General features: G+C 38.9%; 1 protein-coding gene across 3 annotated transcripts in view; it reads left to right on the top strand.

The window, feature by feature from the left end:
* The window catches only part of SESN3 (sestrin 3), a 72,818-nt gene extending 49,370 nt beyond the window's left edge, over nucleotides 1-23,448 (top strand). For 2 of the 3 annotated variants that reach the window (XM_047754452.1, XM_047754453.1), the window contains exons 5-10: nucleotides 1,471-1,707; nucleotides 2,214-2,388; nucleotides 9,862-9,980; nucleotides 10,780-10,970; nucleotides 13,410-13,554; nucleotides 15,534-23,448. In XM_047754452.1, coding sequence (XP_047610408.1) covers nucleotides 1,471-1,707; nucleotides 2,214-2,388; nucleotides 9,862-9,980; nucleotides 10,780-10,970; nucleotides 13,410-13,554; nucleotides 15,534-15,620 — 954 coding nt within the window. In that variant the 3' untranslated portion in view covers nucleotides 15,621-23,448. Of the gene's footprint in view, nucleotides 1-1,470; nucleotides 1,708-2,213; nucleotides 2,389-9,861; nucleotides 9,981-10,779; nucleotides 10,971-13,166; nucleotides 13,266-13,409; nucleotides 13,555-15,533 lie in introns of those variants that run through there. The other variant, XR_007131030.1, reaches the window with a different exon arrangement.
* Nucleotides 23,449-25,876: the final 2,428 nt, after the last annotated feature.

Genomic DNA, 25,876 nt, shown 5'->3' with positions numbered 1-25,876 from the left:
GGCCGGCGGCTGCAGCTCCAATTCGACCCCTAGCCTGGGAACCTCCATATGCCGCGGGAGCAGCCCTAGAAAAGGCAAAAAGACTCCCCCCCCAAAAAAAAGTCATAAAAATAGTAATACCTCTTGCCCTAAAAGCCCTATTAGGACTTGTTTGTAAAATCTGAACAAAGCTATATCATGAAGATGTGCTTTATGGTAGCAAATAAAAAGAAAGTTAGAAGCAACTTGAATAGCTAACAGTAAGGGAATGGGGACACAATTCTGGCCTGAAGTATAGCCCAGGCTTAAAAGTTAACAGAAGACAGTGTAGCCTCATGAAAATCAGAACACGTCCAAATGTCAGGTTTGAAAAGCAGAGAAAAATGAATGTATATTCCCATTATAGAATTATACTTATAAAAATAAGACAAGATAATAAGGACTTCCCTAGTGGCACAGCGTGTTAAGGATCCAGTTTTGTCACTGCTTTGGTATGGGTTTGCTCCCTGGCCTGGGAATTCTTACATGCTGCGGGCGCAGCCAAATAATTTAATTAATGAAAAAAAGATATGTAAAAGCTGCATTCGAGTGATAGAATATGACTGATTTTCCTTTTTTTCCCCCTGAGCTTTTGGTAGTATTAAATTTAGTAATATATTAAATTTGTATGTAGATAAATGGAGAGTAAAGCAAAAGCAGTGTTTTGGTTTGGGGTTTTAGCTGTGACATAAGCCAAATGAAAGTTTTAGATTTGTGGTTGGGAAGGCAGGCAGCAGGATACACCCACATGCATACTGAGAAAGAGACAGACAAACAGACCGAGACTGATGGGAGAGAATCCCTGATGGATTAAGAGATGGAATTGGTAGCAGGAGGATGACTGTTTTTAACAGCTTCACTTAGGCACTTCCATCATTCCTCTGGAGGAGCAAGTAAAATCGTATGCAAAAAAGTGCTTTGGTATTTTTTATGTTCTTTCAAATGTGAGGTTGCATTCTATAGTTTCTGTCATCTGCTGTAGGTTCTTTCTCCACGAGAAGATATATAAAAAGATAACTAGAAGTGGACTAGCTGGATTAAATTTTTATGTGATTTTTAGGCTAGAGTCTCTACCTTAAAACCTTAAGACAAATGGTTTTGCTAGATAATTTTTAAAATCTCTTCTAGCTTCAGTGTTCTTGGATTCTTGAGAAGACCTTTTGAAAATAGCATAATATGTAAAAGTGCTTTAGAAGCAGAAATTCCATTGTGTATGTATAAGGAATTTAAAAGAAGCTGCAACATAATTGCGTTGTTAGGCTTGGTAGGTTCAAAGTAACATGGTTTGACCAAAGCTCGATCTTTAACCTATGGAACACCTTAAAAGGGAAGTTTAAGAATCATTGCTATAAATAGACGTCTGAACTTGTATAGATGTTTCCATGTTTTCTAAAATTGCTTTGTAGCATTCTGTGACTTTCACTTTCACTCTGCTTTGCTTTTTCATTTCAGAAACTTGTCAAAACTGGAGAAAATAATTGGTCTCTGCCCGAACTGGTACATGCTGTGGTCCTGCTGGCACATTATCATGCTTTGGCAAGCTTTGTTTTTGGTAGTGGCATCAATCCAGAAAGAGATCCAGAAATCTCCAATGGATTCAGGCTAATATCAGTCAACAATTTCTGCGTTTGTGATCTCGCTAATGACAACAACATAGAGAATGCGTCCCTTACAGGCAGCAACTTTGGGGTTAGATTTCTTAACTGTTTTTCTTTACTACCTTGCCTTTAAACTTGCTAACGTTAAAATTATCTAGAGAATTTATTACACGATTAAACAGGATATTGTATACTTGAAATACTTTTGCATTATTTTTAATTACTACACAGATTTAGCCTGTACCTAAAGTTCTGAATGGTTAAGGAGGCTTTTAGAGCAAATAGAGATTATTGCAAATCATACAGCTGCCTCAATTTTAAAATAAGTGATAATATAATTAAGATATACCACATTTTAAAATTCTAGAGTAAATAGGTCCATTCATGTAAACTTCCTGTATTTATAGCTGAAGCAAAAACACCATGCTTCTGAAAATGTCTGATTTTTGTCATATCCTTTTCTTTGGCGTTACTGGAAAACGCACTTAGAAACTTAGTAACTGTCCTCAGTACATAAGGTGACATTGGGAGATGGGGACATTTACTGGAACACCTTTTAACATTAATAACGCCCAGTGTTATCTTCTCTGGCTCCAGATTGTCGATTCTCTAAGTGAGCTAGAGGCCTTAATGGAAAGGATGAAAAGGCTTCAAGAAGAAAGGGAAGATGAAGAGGCGTCTCAGGAAGAAATGACCACTCGCTTTGAGAAGGAAAAGAAAGAAAGTCTTTTTGTGGTCTCTGGAGATACTTTTCATTCATTTCCTCATTCAGGTACTTTTTAATTTCACTGCCTTTGCCTTTTAGTTGTTCTTAGCACACTGACAGACCACTTCAGTATTTTCAGTATGGATCGCTCAAAACGATTCTACCGCCATGTTCCTTTGTTTTTTTGGGTTTGTTTTTGGTTTTTTTGTTTGTTTGTTTTTTTTTGGGGGGGGATTTTTGCCTTTTCTATGGCCGCACCTGCAGCATATGGAGGTTCCCAGGCTAGGGGTCTAATCAGAGCTGTAGCCGCCGGCCTACGCCAGAGCCACAGCAACACCAGATCCGAGCTGCATCTGGGACCTACACCATTGCTCATGGCAACACCAGATCCTTAACCCACTGAGCGAGGCCAGAGATCGAACCTGCAATTTCATGGTTTCCAGCCGGATTCGTTGACTACTGAGCCACGCTGGGAACTCCCGCCAGGTTCCTTTGATTTTGTTCTCTACTGACCCTGATGCCATAGCCTCCCCTCTTATGCTAGTGCATCTTTGAATATATTTCAGATCCAGTAGAGGGGCTTCAGCTTTGTTACTGAGTATAACATGCTCTATCCTGGATACAGTGTTACTCAGAACAGACCAACTGCTAATAAAGTTAGAGAGGAATATTTAATCCATCCTACTTGGCGGCCCTTTTTAATGAGATGTGAAACGCTGTTTTGAGGGATGGGGCTTGTAAGAAACTTCTCTGCTTTTTTTGTGGGTAAGGAGCATCGGGGAGGACTGTTCTTGTCCTGCTTTTTTCCGGATTAGCTCTATAATTACCCTGCACTTGCATTTGCATTTCTTTGGAGAAACCTTTGGAATTTTATAAAAATGTACTATTTAGGTCATTTTCTTAGATTGAACTTGGAGGAGTTCATTCTGTATTAAAAGCTGGGTAGGCTTCTTCGCTCTGGTCTTAAAAACATATTAAAACCACATTCTTTTCCCTAATACTCTTGAGAGACTTTGAAATAGGAGGGAAACTTTTCAATTATGACGAAAAAAGATATTGAACATCCCATAGTAAATGTTATTAAAATAGCACAGCCTCAAGAGACTTTGAAAGCTTAAACCCTTCCAAGTCATCAATCCACATAACATTTATTTGTAAAGTAGACGTCTCTTGGTTTGCAGGAGGGCTTCAAAATGACTAGTTGCCGGGTTAGTCAGTCTCATAAATCCTGTAGGTAATTGATTTGGCCATGACTTGTTTGTTGCTGTTAAATATGACCTGAACAATAGCTCTCAGAAATTTCACCGGGAGGAACAAGAACCCCTGTTATCACTTCCTTGATGATTTTTTATGAAAGATTTTATCTACCCAATTGAGTATATTTAATAATAATTTCTCAGAGCGTCTAACCTGCAGGAAATCCCACATAAAGAAGCTTTGTGTTTTAGTTACTCGTTTATTATTGATACGACAAACATTTATTGCACCCCATGTGTCTCAGCCGTGTGGTAGGTATGAAGGTTTTTCAGGCTAAATGAGACATGATTCCTGCCCTCTGGGGGCTCTCCTTGCCAGTGGGAGAGAAAGATAATTACAAGAGCTGATAGAATGTGGAGGGGCTATGGACTCAGCCATGAATGGGGAGGAGTGTGGGCAGATGGGGTCCTTAGAGCAAGACTTCCTCCAGCTGCTTGGCTCCGAGCTAAGTCTTAGAGGCTTGAGTGCAAGGGAGTCAGGCGGTGCCTGAGGTGAACAGCATACAGGCCTGAGCCAAGGCGGGTGGTAAGGAAACAGGATGCTGGGTACAGGAGCCAGTGGTTCTGTGTTGTGAGGAGAGAACTCATGAGGTGCTCGGAAATGTGACGAGGCAGCTGATCAGGTAGATAGAGGCCTTATCATGATGACTTTTCTAACCTTAAAGGGCACCCAACCTGCCGTATTTTGGACACTTTTGAGTTACATTGTCTGTAAAACCTCCAGTCTAGAGATGTACAGTGCTTCTCAAACTTCCATGAGTCACTGGGGAATTGTGTTGAAATGCAGATTTCTATTTGGTCCCTTTGGACCAGGACCTGAGAAACCACTCTTCTATCCCACTTCCAAGTGATCCCCTTGTTTTCGGTCTGCAAACCACACTTGGAACAACAGAGGTTGCGCAGGAGAGGGTGTTAAGCTCAAGATAAAGTTTTGAAAGTTATCAGCATATACATGGGAGGGAACATCAAGAGTTGTTTATAAAAATCACCCGGGGAAAACAGATGGAACAAGGAAAAGTAATGAGCCTAGGATGAACCTTCTAGGTAAACCAATATTTTAAAATGTAATTATTGTATTAAGGTTAGTAGCATCTATTTGCTTTTAGATATTAATCTTTGTGTGTGTGAAAATTTTTAATATACATCTCCTTATAACTGAAAGAGTAAGTAGACAAAAATCCAGAAAAAGAGAGTATTTAAATTTACTTTCCCATGATAAACCATAATGGAAAAGAATATTTTAGGAATTCCCATTGTGGCGCAGCGGAAACAAATCCAACTAGTAACCATGAGGTTGTGGGTTCGATCCCTGGCCTTGCTCAGTGGGTTAAGGATCCAGTGTTGCTGTGAGCTGTCGTGTAGGTCGCAGCCGCAGCTCGGATCCTGCATTGCTGTGGGTGTGGCATAGGGCATCAGGTGTAGCTCCTATTTGACTCCTAACCTGGGAACCACCATATGCTGTGGGTGTGACCCTAAAAAGCAAAAAAAGTAAGAATATTTTTTAAAAGAGCATGTGTATATATGCATACATATATATATATATATATATATATATGACTCACTTTGCTATACAGCAGAAATTAACACATAAATATACTATACTTCAATTAAATTTTTTTAATTAAAAAGACATATAACACACTTTAACTAATTGACATATATAAAACACATATCTATCCCAAACTTCAATATATACCATTATTTTTAGATGCACATAGAAAATTTACCAACCTCAACCATACACTGTTAATAAAACAACATCAACAAATTTAAGGGATTACAATTTCATGGAGTATAACTTTTGACCATAATGGACATAAGCTAGAAATCAGTAACAGAAATACCTAGAAATGTCTCAAATGTTTAGAAATTAAGCAGTATACGTCTAAATAGTAAGAGTGAAAGAAAAGTCACAATGGAAATTAGAAAATATTTGGAGCTGAATGGTAGTGAAACATGGCAGAGACATAATTTTTTAAAGTTGCTCTAAGACCACTAGAGCTTGAAGGGCATAAATATTTTATTTCTTTTAGTTTTTTTTTTAATGTTGAAAATATATTTTAGAATCCCAGTCTTTACTTTCTTAGACCCTTGAGCAAGGACTTCTGCCTTCAAAAGTGAATTTTGACTAGCAAGCTGTAGACCCAGGCCAAAAATTATATTTGGATTTTAACAGAAGAGGCTGTATCATTTATAAATTATCAGAGAGAAATCATTTCATTATTAACCCAACCATTCCCAGTACTAAAATTGCTGACCACACGAAAATAACAGAAAAATGACTCATGTGGCTAATTGAGTTATTTTTATATTTTAAAATGGAAATAGAAGTTTATTTTTCTGTACAAGTTTCTTGATTTGAGCAGCATGATAAAAGTGTTTCAGATTCCATATAGAGATTCTAATAGTTTTTCAATCCTTTTGAAGAAAATAAATGTTTAAAGTGTTCTATGAGGGTAATATTCTGTACCTTGGAAACAGAGTTAACTAGCTTTTATTGTTTTTTCATTTTTCAAGTTAGCATGAAGTTCCATTACTATAACATAGTATTTTTTGTATCATATTAGTAGCCACCCCTTAGGAGCAGAAGAATGCAGGTGATATGCAAAATACCATTTCTTTTGAGTCCAGAGTTTGAAATATTTGTTTAGATAGAATTAAAATTAAGAGTTTTTAAGTTCGTCGATTAGAGTACTAATTTAAACTCCCTTTAAAGAAAATAACTTCTAGAGTTCCCGTCGTGGTGCCGTGGTTAACGAATCCGACTAGGAACCATGAGGTTATGGGTTCGATCCGTGGCCTCGCTCAGTGGGTTAAGGATCTGACGTTGCTGTGGCTGTGGTGTAGGCCGGCAGCTACAGCTCTGATTAGACCCCTAGCCTGGGAACCTCCATATGCCGCAGGAGTGGCTCAAGAAAAGGCAAAAAGACAAAAAATAAAAAAAAAAATTTTTAAATAACTTCCTAAAGCAAATTTAGGAAAAAATATTTGTGGCTTGAGAGAACTTTGTCCTTCTGTGGACAAAATTGTCCCAAAACAGGTCTTGATTGACTCCTATTTTGGAAATGAATATGTATCTTATTTGTATGATAAATTCTATTTTATTTGGTTTTACTCTTTATTATTTTTGAGTGTTTAAAGATCCCGTGTGTCAACTTGCATATGTATATGAGCAAAATGAAAACTAAGTCAAAGGCACCAGCAGTGTAATAATAGCGCTAGGACCTGGTTGTACCGTGTCGGGGGAAAGATCGTGTCAAGAGGAAAACTGTTTTATAGAACTTGTTTATCACTCACTGGTCTCAGTTTAATTTTACTTTTTTTTTTAATGGCCTCACCCATGGCAAATGAAAGTTCCTGGGCCAGGGATCAAATCCAAGCTGCAACTGCAACCTATGCCACAGCTGCAGCCACGCCAAACCCTTTAACCCACCTCGCCCAGTAGGGGATCAAATCCACGCCTCCACAGCAACCCAAGATGCTATAAGATTCTTAAGCCCCTGCACCATAGCAGGAACTCCAGTTTAATTTTACTTTGCAACCCACAAGACTCCTAATTTTCACAGCAGCCTCAGTGATTACTACTACATTTTAGATTTTTTGCTTCATTTATATTGCTTATTACATGATGAACTGAATTAAGGCAAGTATAACCTTATCCACAAATGTTAAGAGATAATGCATTGAAAACACCATCCTTTAAGTGTTTTTATTTACCCAGACAGAGGCTAGAGCACAAGGAGATAGCACAGTGGTTGTGAGGATGGACTGGGGAGAAGCCTGGGCTTTTTCTTTGGAGAACCCAAAGTCACCTGAAAGCCTCAGATCAATGTAATTTAATATTCACGGATATTCCACATCATCTTACACTAACCCACAGTGTATTTATTTTTGGCACTCAGTAGTGACAATGGTATTAGTGACTTACAGTTAGTTTTGTTTTTTTTTTTAATTTCTTAAGGGTCTATTTCTTTTTGTATTAACGAAACAAAGGGAAAATAGATATTAAGCACATGGCATAGCACTTGGTTTATTGCAAGTACTCGACAAAGGCTAGTTTCTTCCCTTTATGTGTAATAAAGAAGTTATGTAAGAATTTTAATGAGCTATTTCCTAAGTTGGGCGGCTTAGGCACTTTAACTTTCCTGCCAATGTTATGCACCCTGATCCCTCCGTGCCAGGGACCGAAGGGAAGGTTAAAAGTCATGAGAAAGGGGGAGTTCCCGTCGTGGCGCAGTGGTTAACCAATCCGACTAGGAACCATGAGGTTGCTGCCCTTGCTCAGTGGGTTAACGATCTGGCGTTGCCGTGAGCTGTGGTGTAGGTTGCAGACGCGGCTCGGATCCTGCGTTGTTGTGGCTCTGGTGTAGGCCAGTGGCTACAGCTCCGATTCGACCCCTAGCCTGGGAACCTCCATATGCCGCGGGAGCAGCCCAAAGAAATAGCAAAAAGACAAAAAAAAAAAAAGTCATGAGAAAGGAATATTCGTTGCTAGGATTTTCATGAAATAGCCAAGATTAAAGAGAATAAAGGCAATACTCTTTCTCAGTTCTTTCAGATGAATTACTGCAATTACACCTGTTTTTTAAGCTTTCTCAAGATGGTTCACTTAAGAATTAGTGTTTTGTTATGCGACAAAATTGTTCTATTGACTCTTTATATGCATTAATTATTAAATAATGAATTTATTTTATATTAATTAAAATTCTTGTTGAGAAAATACTGTTCTTTGCATGGAAGGAACTAGTCTCTTCATTTGAAAAAATACATGTTCATTTTTGAGGGAGTTCCCGTTGTGTCTCTGTGGTAATGAATCCTACAGGGTTTGACCCCTGGCCATGATCAGTGGGTTAAGGATCCAGCATTGCCGTGAGCTGCGGTGTAGGTTAGAGATGAAACTTGGATCTGGCATCGCTGTGGCTGTGGTGTAGGCCAGCAGCTGTAGCTCCAATTGAACCCTTAGCCTGGCAACCTCCACATGCCACAGGTGCAGCCCTAAAAAAGGCAAAAAAAAAAATGTTCATTTTTGAGAGCAGAAGATAGTAAATAAAGGTTGTTTATTCCCTTTTAGTGTTCGAAATCAGAAAAAAGTAATTATAAAGACAGATTGACATAGGGGAAAAAGTACGTTAAAAAAGAATTATCTTTAAACCAAATTAACATGTGTTAGAGATTTATAATTTTTCAGTGGTGAATGTTTAATATTCAAGTATATAGAAGTCAGCTGTCTTAAAATATTTTTACAGCCTTCCTATCTTTTTTTTTTTTTTTTTTGCCATTTCTTGGGCTGCTTCCGCAGCATATGGAGGTTCCCAGGCTAGGGGTCTAATCGGAGCCGCAGCCACGAGCCACAGCCACCGGCCTACGCCAGAGCCACAGCAACGCGGGATCCGAGCCGCGTCTGCAACCTACACCACAGCTCACGGCAACGCCTGATCGTTAACCCACTGAGCGAGGGCAGGGACCAAACCCACAACCTCATGGTTCCTAGTCGGATTCGTTAACCACTGCGCCACCATGGGAACTCCCTTTCCTATCTTTCTGAATGCCGTTTTGATACTGTTCTAATGTTTACTTCCTATGTTGTCTACCCTTTTGCTGTCATGGACATAGAAAAATACACATATCTTAGGTGTAAAGCAATGAATTTTGCACAAACTGTACGTTTCTATTGAACTAGCAAGCAAGTCAGTAAGAGCACCCAAAAGTCCACTTTCCTCCCTATTACAAAGCTCTTACCCAGTCCTTCTCCCTGGATGCTTCTCCGTAAGCTAAAAATGAACTCAAACTATTTTCCACTGTGAATACGTCCAGATGAAACACCGTCTACTTTTAACAAAATCCTTCTTAGAAATTAACCTCAGTTAAGGTGGTATTTTCACCTTCATCGCGACTCCTTCCTAACATCCTACTTCATCCATTGGAGAAATCAAAAAAACATTTAAGCTTTATATTCAAAGACCTGGAGTCTCTTCCTTTTCTGCATAAATAAAACTCGTGTATTGATCCTTGGCTACTGCTGCTTGGATATTTTGATTTAGTCACATTTTTTTGGCCTGGATAACTACAGCTAAAGGCTATGATTGCCAGTATTTAGAAATGAAATTGTGTCCAAAACTTCAGCGAAAGATGTTTTACGTAAATTGAAGCCACGTAGTCAGCATTGTCACTGTGGAAATCCATGGAAAAGCACGAAGCTAAGAAGTGGAGGAAAATGAAGTGGCTGCACTGTTCTAACTCTGTATGGTTTCCTTAACACCAGATTGTTCATTATTGTCCTTAGATTTTGAGGACGACATGGTTATAACATCTGATGTCTCCCGATATATCGAAGACCCTGGTTTTGGGTATGAAGACTTTGCCAGACGAGGGGAGGAGCATTTGCCAACATTCCGAGCTCAGGTATGAGATGCCCTTGATTCAGAGGAAGTAGAAAATAAATACTATCATTTTCACTGTGAAATGTTAAAATGTAAATAAGTTGACCTCTAGAGAAATCAATAGGTCATTTTGTAGAATCCGTAAATATTTTTATTTAACCTAGTTTTTGTCCTTGTCCAACTTGATATCCCAATTGGTGGATGATTCTTTCAACATCTACCCCCCCCCCCCCCCGCCGCCCCCAGGAGGCAAAGGGAAACTGCTTTATTCAGTTACTTGCAGTATTGCATGGTAGTTATATAATGTTTGCTTTTAGGAGTGGAGCAGGGAGGAAATCAAGTGATATGACCACATTTACAATAAAAAGCCATTTGGTAAAAAGATCATACATCAGTAGTTATGGGCTCAAGGGCCCCCCCACCCCCACCCCCAAGACGTAGTTGTGATGTGGTTCCTAAGAGCATACAGGTGTGCAACAGACTCCGTGATCTGCCAGCCAGCCATGTGACTGCGTAGGTTTGGTCACACAGGAATATTCCAAGGTCTTCTGGGGTCCTTCCAGATGAGGACAAAGGTTGCATAGGACTTGACCACAGGAGGCAGCCAGAGTTTATCACCGTCGTGCTAAACCCTGGACCCACTGAGGAAACATCAGGGCACTCCCATCGACAAGCTGATGGGAAGCCTTCTGGGTAAAGCCGCAAACTCAGGCTTAGGTGTGAAACATTTCCACTTGCTTGTTTCCCTGGTCGTCTTTATCAGCAATAGAATTGAAGTGGTGAGTGGCCGTTTCATAATTGGAGACATTTTACTCTTTTAGGACTATACCTGGGAAAATCACGGGTTCTCCCTGGTGAACCGACTTTATTCCGACATCGGCCACCTTCTTGACGAGAAGTTCCGCATGGTCTATAACCTCACCTATAACACTATGGCCACCCATGAGGACGTCGACACGACCACGCTGCGCAGAGCTTTATTTAATTACGTCCACTGTATGTTTGGAATCAGGTAGGGTCATCGTGGAGACGGCTTTAAATGTTTCTAAAGGAAACTGTAAAATTCTATCCTGTTGAGAAGTATACACTTCTGGGGAGAAAATATCATGTGCAGACTTAAAATTTTAAAAAAATTACTTCTAGGGAATTCCAGTTGTGGCTCCAACTACTATCCATGATGATGCGGGTTTGATCCCTGGCCCCCCTCAGGGGGTTAAGGATCTGGTGTTACCCTGAGCTGTGGTGTAGGTCACAGACGCAGCTCAGATGTAGGCTGGCAGCTGCCGCTCCAATTCAACCCCTAGCCTGGGAACTTCCATATGCTGCTGGTGCAGTCCTAAAAATAAAAAAAAAATTTAAAAAAGACATATTTTATAGACAAGTATTTTTCTGTATTTAGTGGTATGAATTCTCTGTGGATATAGAAATACAGTAGTAAGAATTTACTAAGGAGGGAAAAAACATCAATAATCATTGGGGATAGGAGAGAATCAATCTGAGACTCCTTCCTGGAAGAACTGAACATTAAAAAACACATATTATATCCCTTTAAATAGCTGTGATAAGTGGTTGGTTGGTTAGTCGGTTGGTTGGTTTTTTGAAGGAATAATAATTAGAGTATAAATAAAACTAGGATAGAACCTGCCGTCATAAAGCGTACATAATCTCACTAAGAATACTGAAACAAAACTATAAAGTCAGTATGAACTAGTGGCCTCTAAATTTAGAAAATTAGAATTGAGAGGTCAGGGAGTAAATGAATGAATGAGACTGAATGGTCTCAACAGGAAAGAAAGCTCTTTGGAGAACATCCTTTTTGAGCTAAGTTTTAAAGACTTGTATGGGAATAGATTGGCAGGAAATCTCTAGTTATGACTACATTCCCTTTGACTCTATACTATGTCCTTTCAGAAAACCATTATGAAATGGAATTAGAATTTAATTTGTTAAGCAAAGTAGTTTCTATAATTTGAAGTCTTAAAGAGTCCCAAGTTTCCTGAAAAATCAACCAATAATGAAACACTCTACCTAAAAGATACTAGTATATTGGCAAATAACAACTCTGTTATTTGCCCATTTACTATCCTAGAGAGCGAGTTATCACAGAGACCTCACATTTCAAAACAGATACTGGACCAACCTAGTTAAGAATGAAAATGTTCATAGGTTTTAATTCAATTTCGATAAATATTTATAGTATTCAAGACAGTAGATAACAAATACGATGATTCTGTTTCTCTGTTGCATGCTACTAAATAAAGCTCATACAAAATCCTGGAGATCCTTTTTTTTTTTTTTAAACTGAGCATTATGTTTGGGTTAAAAAACAGCAGAAAATATAGAAGAGAACCCCCAAAGCTCCCACTGCTGCATTTACCCCCCTATCCGGATGCCTCTGTGCCCATTGACTCTGGTCTTTGTTCTCTCAGGTTATGGATGAACTGTCTATGCTCCTGTGCACCTGGGCCCACAATCCCATCTCCTCTCCTTTTCTCAAGATCCCTGTTCTAGCAATTCTCCCTTCTCTCTGCCGCATACTAAACTTTATTCTCTTGACCAGGTCTTTCACATTAATACATAAACATGCCTTTATTTCTCTAATCACCTTTAAAAAAAAATCCTTTCTTCATCCCCCTTTCCCTCTGGCTATTGCCCCATGTTTCTGCTCCCATGCTCAGCACATCTTTCTGAAAAAACTTGTGTATGTCTACGGTCACCATTTTCTCATCTCTCATTCTCTCTTGCACCTGACAAGCTTTCACTCCTACCACGGCAACAAAATTGCTCTAATTGAGGTCGGCAGGGAGCTCTGCATGGCTCCTGGCAGTGGCCAGTTCTCAGTAGCATCTTCTTTGACTAGTCAGTGTCATTGGACACAATTGATTATTCCCTCTTCCATGAAATGCTAGCCTCCTGCCTTAGGGCTTTACACTTGTTCCTTCTCCTGGTATTTGCTCAAATGTCAACCTCTCAGAGAAGCCTTCCTGCCCACTCCATCAAAAATCACAACTCTCAGAAATTGACAGAACACTGTAAATCAGCTGTAATGAAAAAAAAAATTGTACAATAAAAAAAAGAAAAAGAAAAAAAAAGAAAATCTCAACTCTCCTCCCAGCCCCCAGTTCCATTTTATCTCCGTAGCTGTTATTGCCATCTGACATATTGTATGGTTATCTTTTTCATTTTTTTCTCTTTTTTTCTCCAATAGAATTTAAATTCCATGAAACCAGGGATGTTTGGCTATTTTATTCATTAGTGTATCACCAGTGCCTAGAAGAGTACATGGAAAGTACCTGGCACATAATAGGTACCCAATAAATATTTGTTAAAGAAATTAATGAACAAGCTTTTGGTGTTTAATCACTAGATAATAGATGTGTTCTTGATATAACTTTAGAAATCAGAAATTTTGATTTTGTCACTATAAAGCTCGTGATCATTTTGCTTATAGGTATGATGACTATGATTATGGAGAAGTTAATCAGTTACTTGAACGAAGCCTGAAGGTTTACATTAAGACAGTGACCTGCTATCCTGAGAGGACTACGAAGCGCATGTATGACAGTTACTGGCGTCAATTCAAACACTCAGAGAAGGTGTGTTTCATGACTAAACATTTACCATAGACATATATTCAATATAAGAAGTAATGGTTATAGGAAGATGATTATAGAAAAATGATATAGGAAGATATTTTTAAAAATCAGTGTCTTTAAAAAATGGAAGTGGCATCATCCAGCCATCCTTTTTTTTGTTTTTTTTTTAATGTTGTTTTTAAGTGCAGGACTAATGAATCGTAACTAAATTTTTGTTTTGTGTTTTGTCCAATGTGGTGTATAAAGTAAAAATTTAGCACTGGCCTTTGAAAGATTGGATCTGAAGATGGATATTTTAAAAGCACATTTGGGAAACTACCATTCTAACGATTAATAAAAATCAAACCTACAGAGATGTTACATTAAGTATAATTGTATCTTGGCCCAGAAGGCATATCCATTTAGAGAGTCTTTAACTCTAGCCATTACACTTAATCTATGAGAACAATAGTTTCTCATTCCAATTTGATGATTTGGTATTTTGACAAAGTAATGCAGGACCTTTGAGCCAAATATATTATTCCATGAGGATATTTCTTTGGATTGAAATATATAGGATTCATGACTTAATACCTAATCAGTGTTAAGGATTTTTACCAACATAGTAGTATAGTATACGAATGAGCTTAAATCTTAGGTCTTTTGATCCTTTAAGTCCAAGAATCTTCCATTAATACCACAGTGTCTGAGATTAAGAGTAAGAAAACCTTTCAGGGGGCATAATACCCATTAATTAACACTATGACTTTGATAGAGAATATGATGACCTTGATACCTAGCAGACTTTCTTGAAGTCTTAGAGCCAATCACACATCAGATAAATACCCGTTTATCTCCAGCATCTGTCCTTGGTACATCTTTACACTCTGCTTATGTGTTTGCATTGGATTTTCTTCATTTACTTGGTGGTATCTAGAACTTCTCCTAGAATAAATCCAGCAATAGATCTCACCTATAGGAAGATAACAAAATCATTTAAATGTATCACATTTCTTTATAAAAAGTTTTGAAAATATGTGGGTATCTATTTTAACCTTTCAGATGAGCTGTATCCTCCCCCTAAAAAGTTAGGTGCTTGTATCTAAAAGACTCAAGGCAAGCTATGCATATCTCAGTACTAGACACTAATTCCAAGCTGCTTTAAGCTTCAGATTTTCTTTTCAGTGTCTCCCAAAGTACAGGCATACTTCAAAGACACTGTGGGTTCGGTTCCAGACCACTGAAATAACTGTGTTTACACTATATCGTAGTCTATTTAGTGTACAGTAGCATCGTGTCTTTAAAAACAGTGTACATACCTTAATTAAGAAATATGTCATTGCAAAAAAACACGAACCACCATTTGAACCTTGAGTGAGTCATAGTCTTTTTGCTGGGGGAGGGTTTGGAATATTGTGAGGATTACCAGCTGTAACACAGAGGCATGAAGTGAGCAAATGCGGCTGGAAAAATGATACCAATAGACTTGCTCAACACACCTTCATTTGCAAAACAACGCAGTATCTGCGAAGTGCAATAAAGCAAAGGGCAATAAAACGAGGTATGTCTGCAGAGAATAAGAAATGTTTTTAAAAGCTTTCCAAGGAGTAAACGTTTACTGATAGGGCTGATTTTTAGCCATATAAAATTTTACAACTGGGAAAAAGTATTAATGTGTAGGAAAATTGTTGTTTGTAAAAATTAGCTTTATTTTATAACCCCAAAGACTGATTGGCTTTACACAAGATCTATCCTAATGAAAGTATTGGACTTTTTAAGACTTGGAGGAGTCATCTTTACTCTTAAAGCCATTTCGTATAAAGGCAGCCTTCGTATGAGTGTTCTGTCACATACACGCATCTATGTGCCCAGCCACATGTGTTTGTGCATGTACCGATGATACCCGTGAAAAACCTTTGTGCCTGCCTGATATGTGGAAAAAAATTAATTTGTTCAGTTGTGTGTCATGGTCATTAAATTGGTAACACTCTCTTTTCCAGGTTCATGTAAATTTGCTTCTAATGGAAGCACGGATGCAGGCTGAGCTTCTCTACGCACTTCGCGCCATAACACGGCATTTGACCTGAAACATCACCCGGGGAAGATGTCATGTGTGTGTAAAGACCTTTTCTCATAGGATATCCATCAGAAGCTGTTTGTGATGTAGCATCAAACATTATTCAATTCTCTAGTGTCAAAGTTTAGCCGTTTTTGGGGGGCGGCTGTAATGTGCAATGATGTGTTTTCGTTTTCTTGATGCTTAACATGACTAACAATTTGCAAAAATAATCCTGAGGAGCACTACTTGGTATTGGTGGTAGTTGGGTTTTTGGATACTGATCCTAAATCATGAACCTGGTTTATTAATGCTTAACTTCAGTGCTTTGGGGTTTATGTGTATGTGTATTTTTGTTCTTTCCTTTTTTTTTTTTTTAAACAAGGACAAAGCGCTTACGATCTGCTCAAGCAGTTGTTTATCAGATATCAGAATTCACCAATGAATGACCTCCTCTCGGCCATTCTAAAATGTTCACGTTGTGTCCTAAATCTGGTGGAGGAGAAGCATGCGCTGTTGAACGAAGCTGCTCACAGGGCACACGTCTGTGTCTTTAGGAGATTATTTGTCAGGCACTGTTTAGTATTTTTGTTTATTTGTCTGTTTGGGGTTTTTTTTTTTTTTACTGCTATTGGCGATAACATGAAATGTGATACAGCCATTGTCCATAATTTAATGTGAAAGTAATCATGATGAATTCTATAGCATGCTACTGAAATGCCAAATTCAGCTATTTTCTTTCACTCCTGAAACAAAAGTTTCCGTTTTCCATATCAAATGTATATACGAAAAGTGGAATTAATGCACAATCCTTTCTCTCAAGGACAGTAATCCTCAGTCATCGGAAATAATCAGAGCTCACAGTGCTGCTTACAGATCATTTAGTTGGCACATATAAACATGTACCCACACGAGACTGACCAAAAATTTTCTTTGCACATGTTTCTTTTCTCATAGTGTTTTCTATATTGCAGTAAGCAGAGGAAGGTTAAGATACCTATATTTTTTTTTCCTCTTAGGCTATTAGAACTTATTTTCCATGGTTTTTCTTATGCTAGGTTAAGCAGTTTATTATTCAAAGGTAACAATTGTTTCTATGCATTAATGTGATTGAACAACGACAGCAAAAGAGTGCAATATGTTTAAAAAAAATACTCAACCAACTTTCCCCCATTATGTCACTGCAGAAGTGTCCTTTTTAAAACAGAGCCATAAAGAAATTGTGTTGGAATTTCTTTATTGCACAAGGCTTTCGCCTTCCTGGGGTTGAACCATGTTCCTTTCGCAATGCCAAAGCATCCCCTTCCCCAGAAAAAATCTCTTCGGACAACTGGTTAAAAAAAAAAAGATCAGGTCTTTAAGGGAGGAAAAAGCATTCAAAAAGTCACATTTTTGCATTGGTTTCTGTTGCTGGATTAGACTATCTTCACAGAGCACAACATTATGTGTTTATAGCTTTAATTTGTATTATGTTAATGAACCAGTGAAGTGCCTAAAGAGATGCTCACAGCTATCCAGTAGGACACGACTGCACTGCTTAAACACTTTTTGGTTAATTAAGGGTGACTTGAATTTTACACAGACATACTCATTTTTTTTAAAAAAAAAAGGTCCCTTTCTCCATAGTGAATAATATAGTTAAACTTTTCTGCTGGAGTTCCCACAAAGATTTCATTTTAGACTGACTGACTTGTTACATAGGACTTACTTTTTTTCTCTCATGCAAGAAGTGTGGACTGGTGTTCGGTTCAGTCATTTTTCCCCTTCCATTCATCATCTTTTTCTGGTACAATCCATTCCTTTGCTTTCTTTTAGGTTTTGTTTCAGATAAGAAAATAGAAAGATGACTGTAAACCTATGACTGTGTGGTAGTTCTGCATTTTTAGATTCCAGGATCTTGTTTAAAATCTTCCATGGGAGGAAAAAAAAATGACTAATATTTTTAAAGACAGGGTGGTTTATTTAAAAAGATTATTCAATGAACCCATGCCGGATCTATTCTGTCTTGTTTATTGCATATGCCATATGTTGATTTTATTCCATATCACATTATATAGATATGTATTAGCTACAAAGAAAGTGTTTAGAAGAATGGCAAAACATGAATGACAACATGTATATCCATTTGACTTTTCTAGTTTTAGAACTTTCAAGTGGAGGGTATCCTTTATCCTTGACATGTGTTTTTTGTTTGTTTTGCTAGCATTCTTTCAGTTAATAGCCCTAGTTTTTGTGCAGGTGACCTGTATTACAGGATGAAAAGTGATTTTTGTATATGGAAAAGGAGGAGAAATTCTCACAGAACACCATATGAGCTTTAGACCAAAAGGGGAAATAAGATTTAAGTAACTAAAATGGCCACTCAGTTTTTGTTTTTGTGTCCCCCCTCCCCGCCCCCCCCGCCCCAGAAATGTAAGTAGTTGGAGTTTGAGTTGTGGAAATATTAGTGCCTTTACTAGATCTCTTTCCTAGCAAAGTTTCTTTTTAGCTCAGCATCGATCTATCTCATCACTAATCAGGAAAATCGGTTGACTTGGAACGACAAACAAAAACAAAACAATGTATTTATGAACCTCACTGAATCAGCCTAGAAAAGATTGACTTCTGAAGGCGCTAATGCACCTGCCAAGATGCAGCACGCGCAGCCTTCCAGGTTGGGAATGCCATTGTACAGCGAGTCTGCTGTGAGCTTCACTTAATGCAAACTTGAAATTCTGATGCGGTTTTCCAGGGTGGTATTTTTTCAGAGTATTGAATTTACTATGTAGTAATTTATAGGATAGCTTTTTATATTCAAATGTGATATTTTTCAAAGAGATACCTGGTTCAATTGGTGTAACGATGTGATGATACGATACACTCACCCACCCCTTGGGCTCACATTGTGCCAAATTTAGATGTGCACGTGGATGTGAAAAAAAGCACATGTGAATGTGAAGTCTCTGACTCCGTTGCTTATTATTTTCACATGAGTCTAATAACCAAGTGATACGGATGCTTGATTGATGTCTCTTTTGAGTTGCAAGTTTTCCAACTTTAGTTGTAATTCTTAATTTCGCAGATCACCTAAAGACTCTCCCCGCTGAAAGTAAATCTTTAACCCAGTCCCCTGCCAGCGGGAGTGGCCAGGCGGGTCCCTCCTGGGAGCCTTCGGATTAGGCTTCCTTAGATGGACTCGTGACAGTTAGAGGAAGACAGGCTTTTGAGACAAAACAACGTATTTACTTTCCTCACCTTTTTGAGCTAAGTATATTGTCTCAGTCTCAGGAAGAATCTTTGTCCCATTTGGGGTACTTTTTAAACTAAAAATGGCTAATATGGGATCTGGGGCATGGCCTTGGCCTGTTATTATGGCTTTAAACCCAAGTAATAATGACAGAGCAACACAAGGCTGTCTTAGAACAGCAAACAGTGTAAAATTGGTATCAAAACTGTACTTGAACCAGAGTCCCTATTTTAATCGTGTTATAAAGTCCCTTAAAGATCTTAAATGCTTCTAAAAACTAATTAACATATTATTTCTGAAAAAAAAAGTTTCCCATCTTTATAGAGTTTTTAAATCAAAAATCTTAGATTTTTATGCTGCAGAAAAAATGAAATTATCAACCAACAATTGAAGAGCTATACTAAAAAATAGTTCACCATTTCATGCAGAGTGCATGCATATATGATGGTAAGATTTCTTTTAAACTCTAAGGATCATTTGTTCGGGGAAAAGAACGAATTTCAGTGCAAGTTGTAAAAATGATCTGCACTGTGCTGGCGACACGAGGTTTTTGTTTTGTTTTATGTTGTGTTTTAAAGACAATGAATCATTCCTCTGGAAAGCAAGACCTTAAACTCGTCTCTTTATCTAAGGGGACTTTTTCTTCTTTTATGCAAATAATCGGTCTTGCATGGAGTAAAAATTATGCAACAATACTGTTTATAAATAGTATATGAAATTTGCTAATAGTACAATTGAACCGCAACCTGAAAGACATGTGGCTCCTCTGTTCAGATCAAGATTTAAGTTGCCTGATTTCGTACTCAGAACCTGTGGTGGCCATCGTCATAAACCACGTTTCCTGATTAGATCCCTCTGGAGACTGAGAGCCAATCGTCTTTCCTTAAACCAGTACTGTACCATGAATGTATTCATCTCAGTCACAGAACGTCAATGCCCCCTCTAGGTGGAGCTTATTACTTCCATGCTGATTTGGCTTCGTTAGCAGTGTCTGCTCAGGTGAGACCTAGAGCAAAAAGAGCTGGGGAGAAATGGATCGTGGAGGTAGAGGTACCTGTCAAGGCAGAGCCCCGTGAGGAAGGAAGAGTTTTTCAAGGAACGCCTGGACCACAATTCTTAGGGCGTGGCAGCCCTCAGCATCACACACCTCATCTAAAGGAGCACTTCCTGTTGCAGGAGCTCCTGCCTGCATTAAGCCCACCCTTTCCTGCCTGCTTTCTCTTCCTCCAAGTGCCTCAACCTCTACCACGCTCACTCTCCTCCCTTCCCCTCGGCGCATCTTGGTCTGAACGCCTTCTCACAGTCCAAACCAAACGTCACCAGCCACCTGCTGATCGTCACCAGCATTTACTTTTCCTAGTTACTTTTTCTCCATTCATTAAGAATATGATTTGTCCCAGCTCCTCTCAATCCCCCCACCGTCTAGCTATATTTTGGCTGACCTTTGCCCTAGACCCCCTGCCAGATCTTACACAGCACCGCGTGTAATCCCGCCAGTCCCATACTGTTCTACCCTTTCCCAGCTGCCAAAATATCTTGCTCTCCTCTACCTCATCCCCAAAGAGCCTATAAACTCAGAGTATCCAACCTTTTCATGGATTCACTCTCTGTTGTTCAGTAATACTACTTCCATATTTTAAATAAATCATAGAAGATTTTTGCCTTCTATCAAAGTAGGAATCTTTATATTTATACGTGATACAGAAATTGAGCTATTTCTTACCATGCAGAATTTAGTGTTTAGCAGGATTTTAAAAATGATTGCATTGCCATCCTAACCTGGATCTATAATAGGTAATAAGTACCTGCATTAGTCCAAGGTATTTGAATGTAACGTTAAACTTCTCCAGCAATCCAGATCAATCTGTAACCCATCAGTGGAACAGGAAATGTCTGGCGTAGGAATGGGAGATGTTTCAGACATTTGTTTTATCGGTGTCATTTGGGCCCTGAAACAGATTTCCAACAGGAGGACATATGATAAAGGATGTGTGGGTGGTCCCATTAGATCACAGAAGCCCATTTCACGTATAATATAGATAAAATACCACAAAGCTGGCTCCATAAGTGTTTGCTCAAGCTTCTGTTGGTTAGACTAAGCTGCTAACCCCTATTCCTACCCTGTTCTCATTGGGGGAAATGAGCTGTGGGGTGAGAAGGGAATGCATTGCCCTTGTGGTCCTTAGTCCCCTGGCTGCACGTCCGGTATAGCCAGACAGTATCATTAAGGAACAGGAAATGCACGGAAGGGGAAGAAGCGAGAGTTCTTCCTCTCTAGCCAGTGCCTGCTCAGTGGAGGGATGTAGTTTCTAGATGAACACAGTCAGGTTTCTGACATGGGGCGTGTTTGTCCATCAATGGTTGTCTGACCTGAAGACAAACTCCACCCTGTTTGAAAGGACAGAGAATCATAGGCTACGGTGGTCTGCCGATGGCCTTCACGCCCAGTCATGAACTACTCCACCTGACAACCGAGTCTAGTACCTACCCTGAAGGGCCCAGGAATGAATAGAATAGATGCCTAATCAAAAAATGAGACTTGGATAATGGAGACTGAGAGGATGGTTTTTTGTTATGAAATCAAATGTCCTGAAATGTTTGTTCTAGCTTTCAATCAATTACGACTGTACCACCATGAATTCCAGAAATATGGGGGTAGTTGGGGGATGACTATCTGATTCTTTTCACTGCTTGTGGAAGTCTTTGAACCAATGAAATGCATACTGTAAAATAGCCTTTAGAACAAACACCCCATTTTACAGCTCATAGGACAACATCAAATGTTAGTCTAAAGATGATAAATATAATCTGGGGTATATACATTTGCTAAAACAGTCTATTTTCTTGCACCCCTCAATGTAACCTCTTTAAAATGAATGTATAATTTTTAACAGAAAGAATATCAAAGGGAGAGGGACTCCCTCGTCTTTAATGCTAAAATAGTGTTTTTGAGTCCTGATTAACTAAGTATATGCATTATGATACTTACTCAGTGAAACTGATCATACATCTCTCTTGAAAAGAATCAGTCTTTACAAACTGTCAGCAGACTCCCAGATGTGATCAGGAAGGATCAAAAGGTAGGCTAAAGGAAATGTGTCAGTTGGGTAGTCAAGAAGTTTCCTTTGTGACGTTTGAGTCTTTTCTCCTTTCTGAATTTTGCTGGTTCTCTAAAATAAAAGATAAGAGTTCAATGGTACCCTTGCTCATCAAGGAAAGTGATCCCAACTCTCTATCGAATGCAGATATTTCCTCTGCCTCCATCCATCTTCCCTGGACAGAAAATATGGTATTTTTCCCCCTTCCTCTTTTCTCTTCACATTTACTCTTTTCAACCCAAAATAAGATAGACACAGAAAGCAAACCACAAGCCGGTTTGGCATCTTCTCCAAGCTCATAGAATAGTCATAGCCACATGCACGGTTGGAGCAAGGTTACAAAGAACCCTGTCAGGTCAACTTGGAACATGGCCTTGCCACTTGGATTAGCTCCTTCACACCTGAAAATAACTTTCCTGGTCATGGAAAAACTGGATGTATCCTTTAGCTTATGAAATAGGATTTGAACTTGAAATCTTTTTTTTTTTTTAAATCCTGATTTTGCAGGGCAGCTACATCATGAATGTATATATTAAGACTTCGTAGCTGAATTGCACATGAAATCAGATTGCCAACTTCTTATCTTTCGATTTTAGACATCATTTTATCCTTAAGTTGTGAGTGATATATGTAGCATGCTGTGAAACGTCTGTTAGAGTTCTTTAATTCATCAGTATTAATACAGAATTATCTTTTGCGTTCCTCGGTACTTTTTATTCAGTGTAATCAGAAGCTGTGATGTTTTGCCTTTGTAGTCCTGTGCTTTGTTACTGTAATTTTTTTTTTATACGAAGCACGTGACTTTGGACTAACGTGAGGCGGATGACGTGATCTTTAAGACTGCTATATTTAGATCAGTCTCTTACTATATAAGGTTTTCCATTAGAATAAGCTTTTATCAAATAGAGCATTGATGCCATTTAGGATTCACACAGTTTTCAGTGTCAGATGGTGGTCTTACATTTATAGTTGCAATTCTGAAAATAGCAAACTTGGTAAACAGCCACTTTAAACTTGTTCTGGCAAATCTGACCCTGCTGTAGATGTAGTCTGAAAATAGTTAACCATATAAGCCTTTGCAACTATTATGCCCTCCACATGAGTCAGCAGTTAAGGAGATTATAGAACCCATGAAAGCTTTTTTGTATGTATAACTAGGTTTTATTTTTCTTACGTTGCTGATTTTACAACTCGGACTAAAGCTGACCGGAATGGATCGGTTTATGTGTAATATTCTAGTGCTTTAATGCCTCTCTCTCTCTCTCTCTTTTTTTTTTTTTGGAGGGATGGGTAATATTATTTGAACAGATGCAGAAGGAACTGTTAGCGAGTCAAGGCAAACACATTTGAAATAAAGGAACTGTGTATTAACATGTTAACAATTCATAACTGCACTTTTTATGACATTTTGAAAATCTATTTATAGGTACAGAACAATGGGTTTTGTTAAACTGTATCACATTTATACTTGCAGAAATTTATTTCATTGTTATTAGTAGGAATTTTATTGGTTCAATAAAATTGGCAAAACTGAACCTTGATTATTTGCTTTTATATCTATGTTTATATGAATATTGGAGTAGCATTCTTGCCTAGGTTTGTCTCTGCTTCATTACTGGACATGAATTCTGAAAGACATCGGCGCTGTCAGCGTCATTTTTGCCCCTGACTTATTCCTGAGCCATGATTTTCCTGTGTCATTTCTTACACTCGCTTGATATTGCATTAATACAATACTCCAACAGTGTTAAGTTGGGCAAAAGACAACGTTATTGTTACCTTTGAAAATGTCAATTGTGATCCCAGCAATAGGCATGTTAATTTCACTATCATTTCTTATTAACCAAAAATAGTCACGTAGAATGGGGAAAGGGCCATTGAACCTGGGGCCAGAGCTTGAATGCAAAGCTGCTGCTTTTTCTACTAGCTTTGGGACCTGGGAAGTCATTGAATCTCAGTGAACCTCTATTTCCATACCACAGTCTGAGAGGGATAATGCCTTCTTGAGATGATGGTTTGAGAGGAGGTGAAGGGTGCTAATGGACTTACCATATGCAGCGCAATGATGAGTGTGAGTGCATTAATGAGAAAGCCCGAGAACAATGTTGTTTCTGATTGAAATAAAGAGGTAAGAAGGAGGCTTGTGGGGAAGGGGGAGATGATCCGAGTGTAATGGGAGGTGATGATCAGATTCCCAAGAAGAAATAGAAATCTGTCCTTTGGAAAGCTATAAAGGATGTGTAAAGTCTTTTGTGCAGGGGATTCCAAGGAGAGCCCTAAATTTTCATTTCTCTTAATTTGCTGATTACAGAAAAATTCATATCCAAGGCAAGAACTCTCCCTGTGTGACATTTGTCCAGCTGTAAGGGGAGACAGCAAAAATCAGCTTCTTGCTGATAAGAGTGCCTTTTTCAAACAATATGCAACCACTGGGGGAAATAAACTACAGGGCACATCTGACTGAACTCAGCTTGCAGCCCAGCCTTTCCGCAAGTTCTCCCCCAATTCAAAATCCAGCTTTTTGACACTAGGAATTTAATACTAATTCCCTAGGAGTTTATTCATAATTCTGAGCCTTTTTTTTTTTTTTTTCCTCTTTTGGGCCACACCTATTGCATATGGAAGTCCCCATGCCAGGGCTTGAATCAGAGCTGCAGCTGCGGGCCAATGCCACATCCACAGCAACACCAGATCCGAGCTGCATCTGTGACCTATGCCAAAGCTTGTAGCAATGCTGGCCCTTGACCCACTGAGCAAGGCCAGGGATCGAATCTGAATCTTCACAGACAATGTTGGGTTCTTAACTCCCGAGCCACAACGGGAACTCCCTGAGCCATTTCTAAAAGTAAAATGAAACTCCATGTTGTTGTGTGTATTTGGTCTTTCCACATATATGACCTCTTTAATCCTCACAATAACTTCCTAAAGAACTGATATCATTTTACAGAGGAGGAAATCGAGTCTTGAGAGTTTCCCCAAGAGTCGGCCCCTTGAATCGGCGGGGTAGGAATTTAAGCTCTGTCTTTCTGATGCCACCTTTTTTTTCTTTTTTCTTTTCGGCCATACCCCTAACATGGGGAAGTTTCTGGGCCAGGGATGGAACCCGAGCCACTGCAGTGACAATGCCAGATCCTTAACCTACTGCGTCACAAGGGAGCTCCCTGATGCCGCTTTTGTACTGAACTTCACTGCCTCAATTCAGCCTAAATTTCCTGGTTAATGATACAAATGACTATGCTTTCACCATGACAATTTACTAAAAAATGAAAGGGTAGCCCATGCTCCAAACATGAGGTTAGATAACTTAAAGGATTCGGCATTGTCACAAGCCGCAGGGTAGGTCACAGATGCGGCTCAGATCCAGCACTGCTGTGCCTGTGGCTGTGGCATAGGCCCAGCTGCAACTCCAGCTCCAATTTGACCCTTAGCCTGGGAACTCCCATATGCTGCAGGTGTGGCCATAAAAAGAAAAAGAAAAATAGATTTTTTTTTTTCTTCCAGTCCTGAATGTGTCCTTTGATTTAAAAGATCGTCCCTGAGAGGGAGGTTCACAGACCAATATATAAAAGCAGGACCTGTCAACTGAAAGGCCAAAAGTCTCTCCCAAGAGAACAATAAACCCGAGCCTAAAAAAAGACTCAGGAAAGCTTAAAACTGTGCTACTTTTTTATTTTTAGGACCATGCTATATGGTGGAAGTTACTTACAATTTAAAGTCCTAGTTTCTAAAGGCATGTGTAATTTTCTCACCGTGAATTGAGAAGAAAGTCTCAGAAAAAAATCCCTTCTTCCATAATCTCACATACTTAACATGTTTCAAAACACAGGTGAGCCCACACCTTTGCATAAAATCCCTTTTAAAAAAACTTCATCCATCGGACTCTTTAAAAGGAATTTGAGACAAGAATTCTTAATACTCCCTCTTGCGCTGACTGGCCTGCTTCGAAAATAAACATAACCGAAT

This window comes from Phacochoerus africanus, chromosome 11 (genome assembly GCF_016906955.1).
Source record: "Phacochoerus africanus isolate WHEZ1 chromosome 11, ROS_Pafr_v1, whole genome shotgun sequence".
Lineage (NCBI taxonomy): Eukaryota > Metazoa > Chordata > Mammalia > Artiodactyla > Suidae > Phacochoerus > Phacochoerus africanus.
The sequence above is the reverse complement of the archived record's forward strand: the minus strand, read 5'-3'. Positions and strand labels throughout refer to the sequence as shown.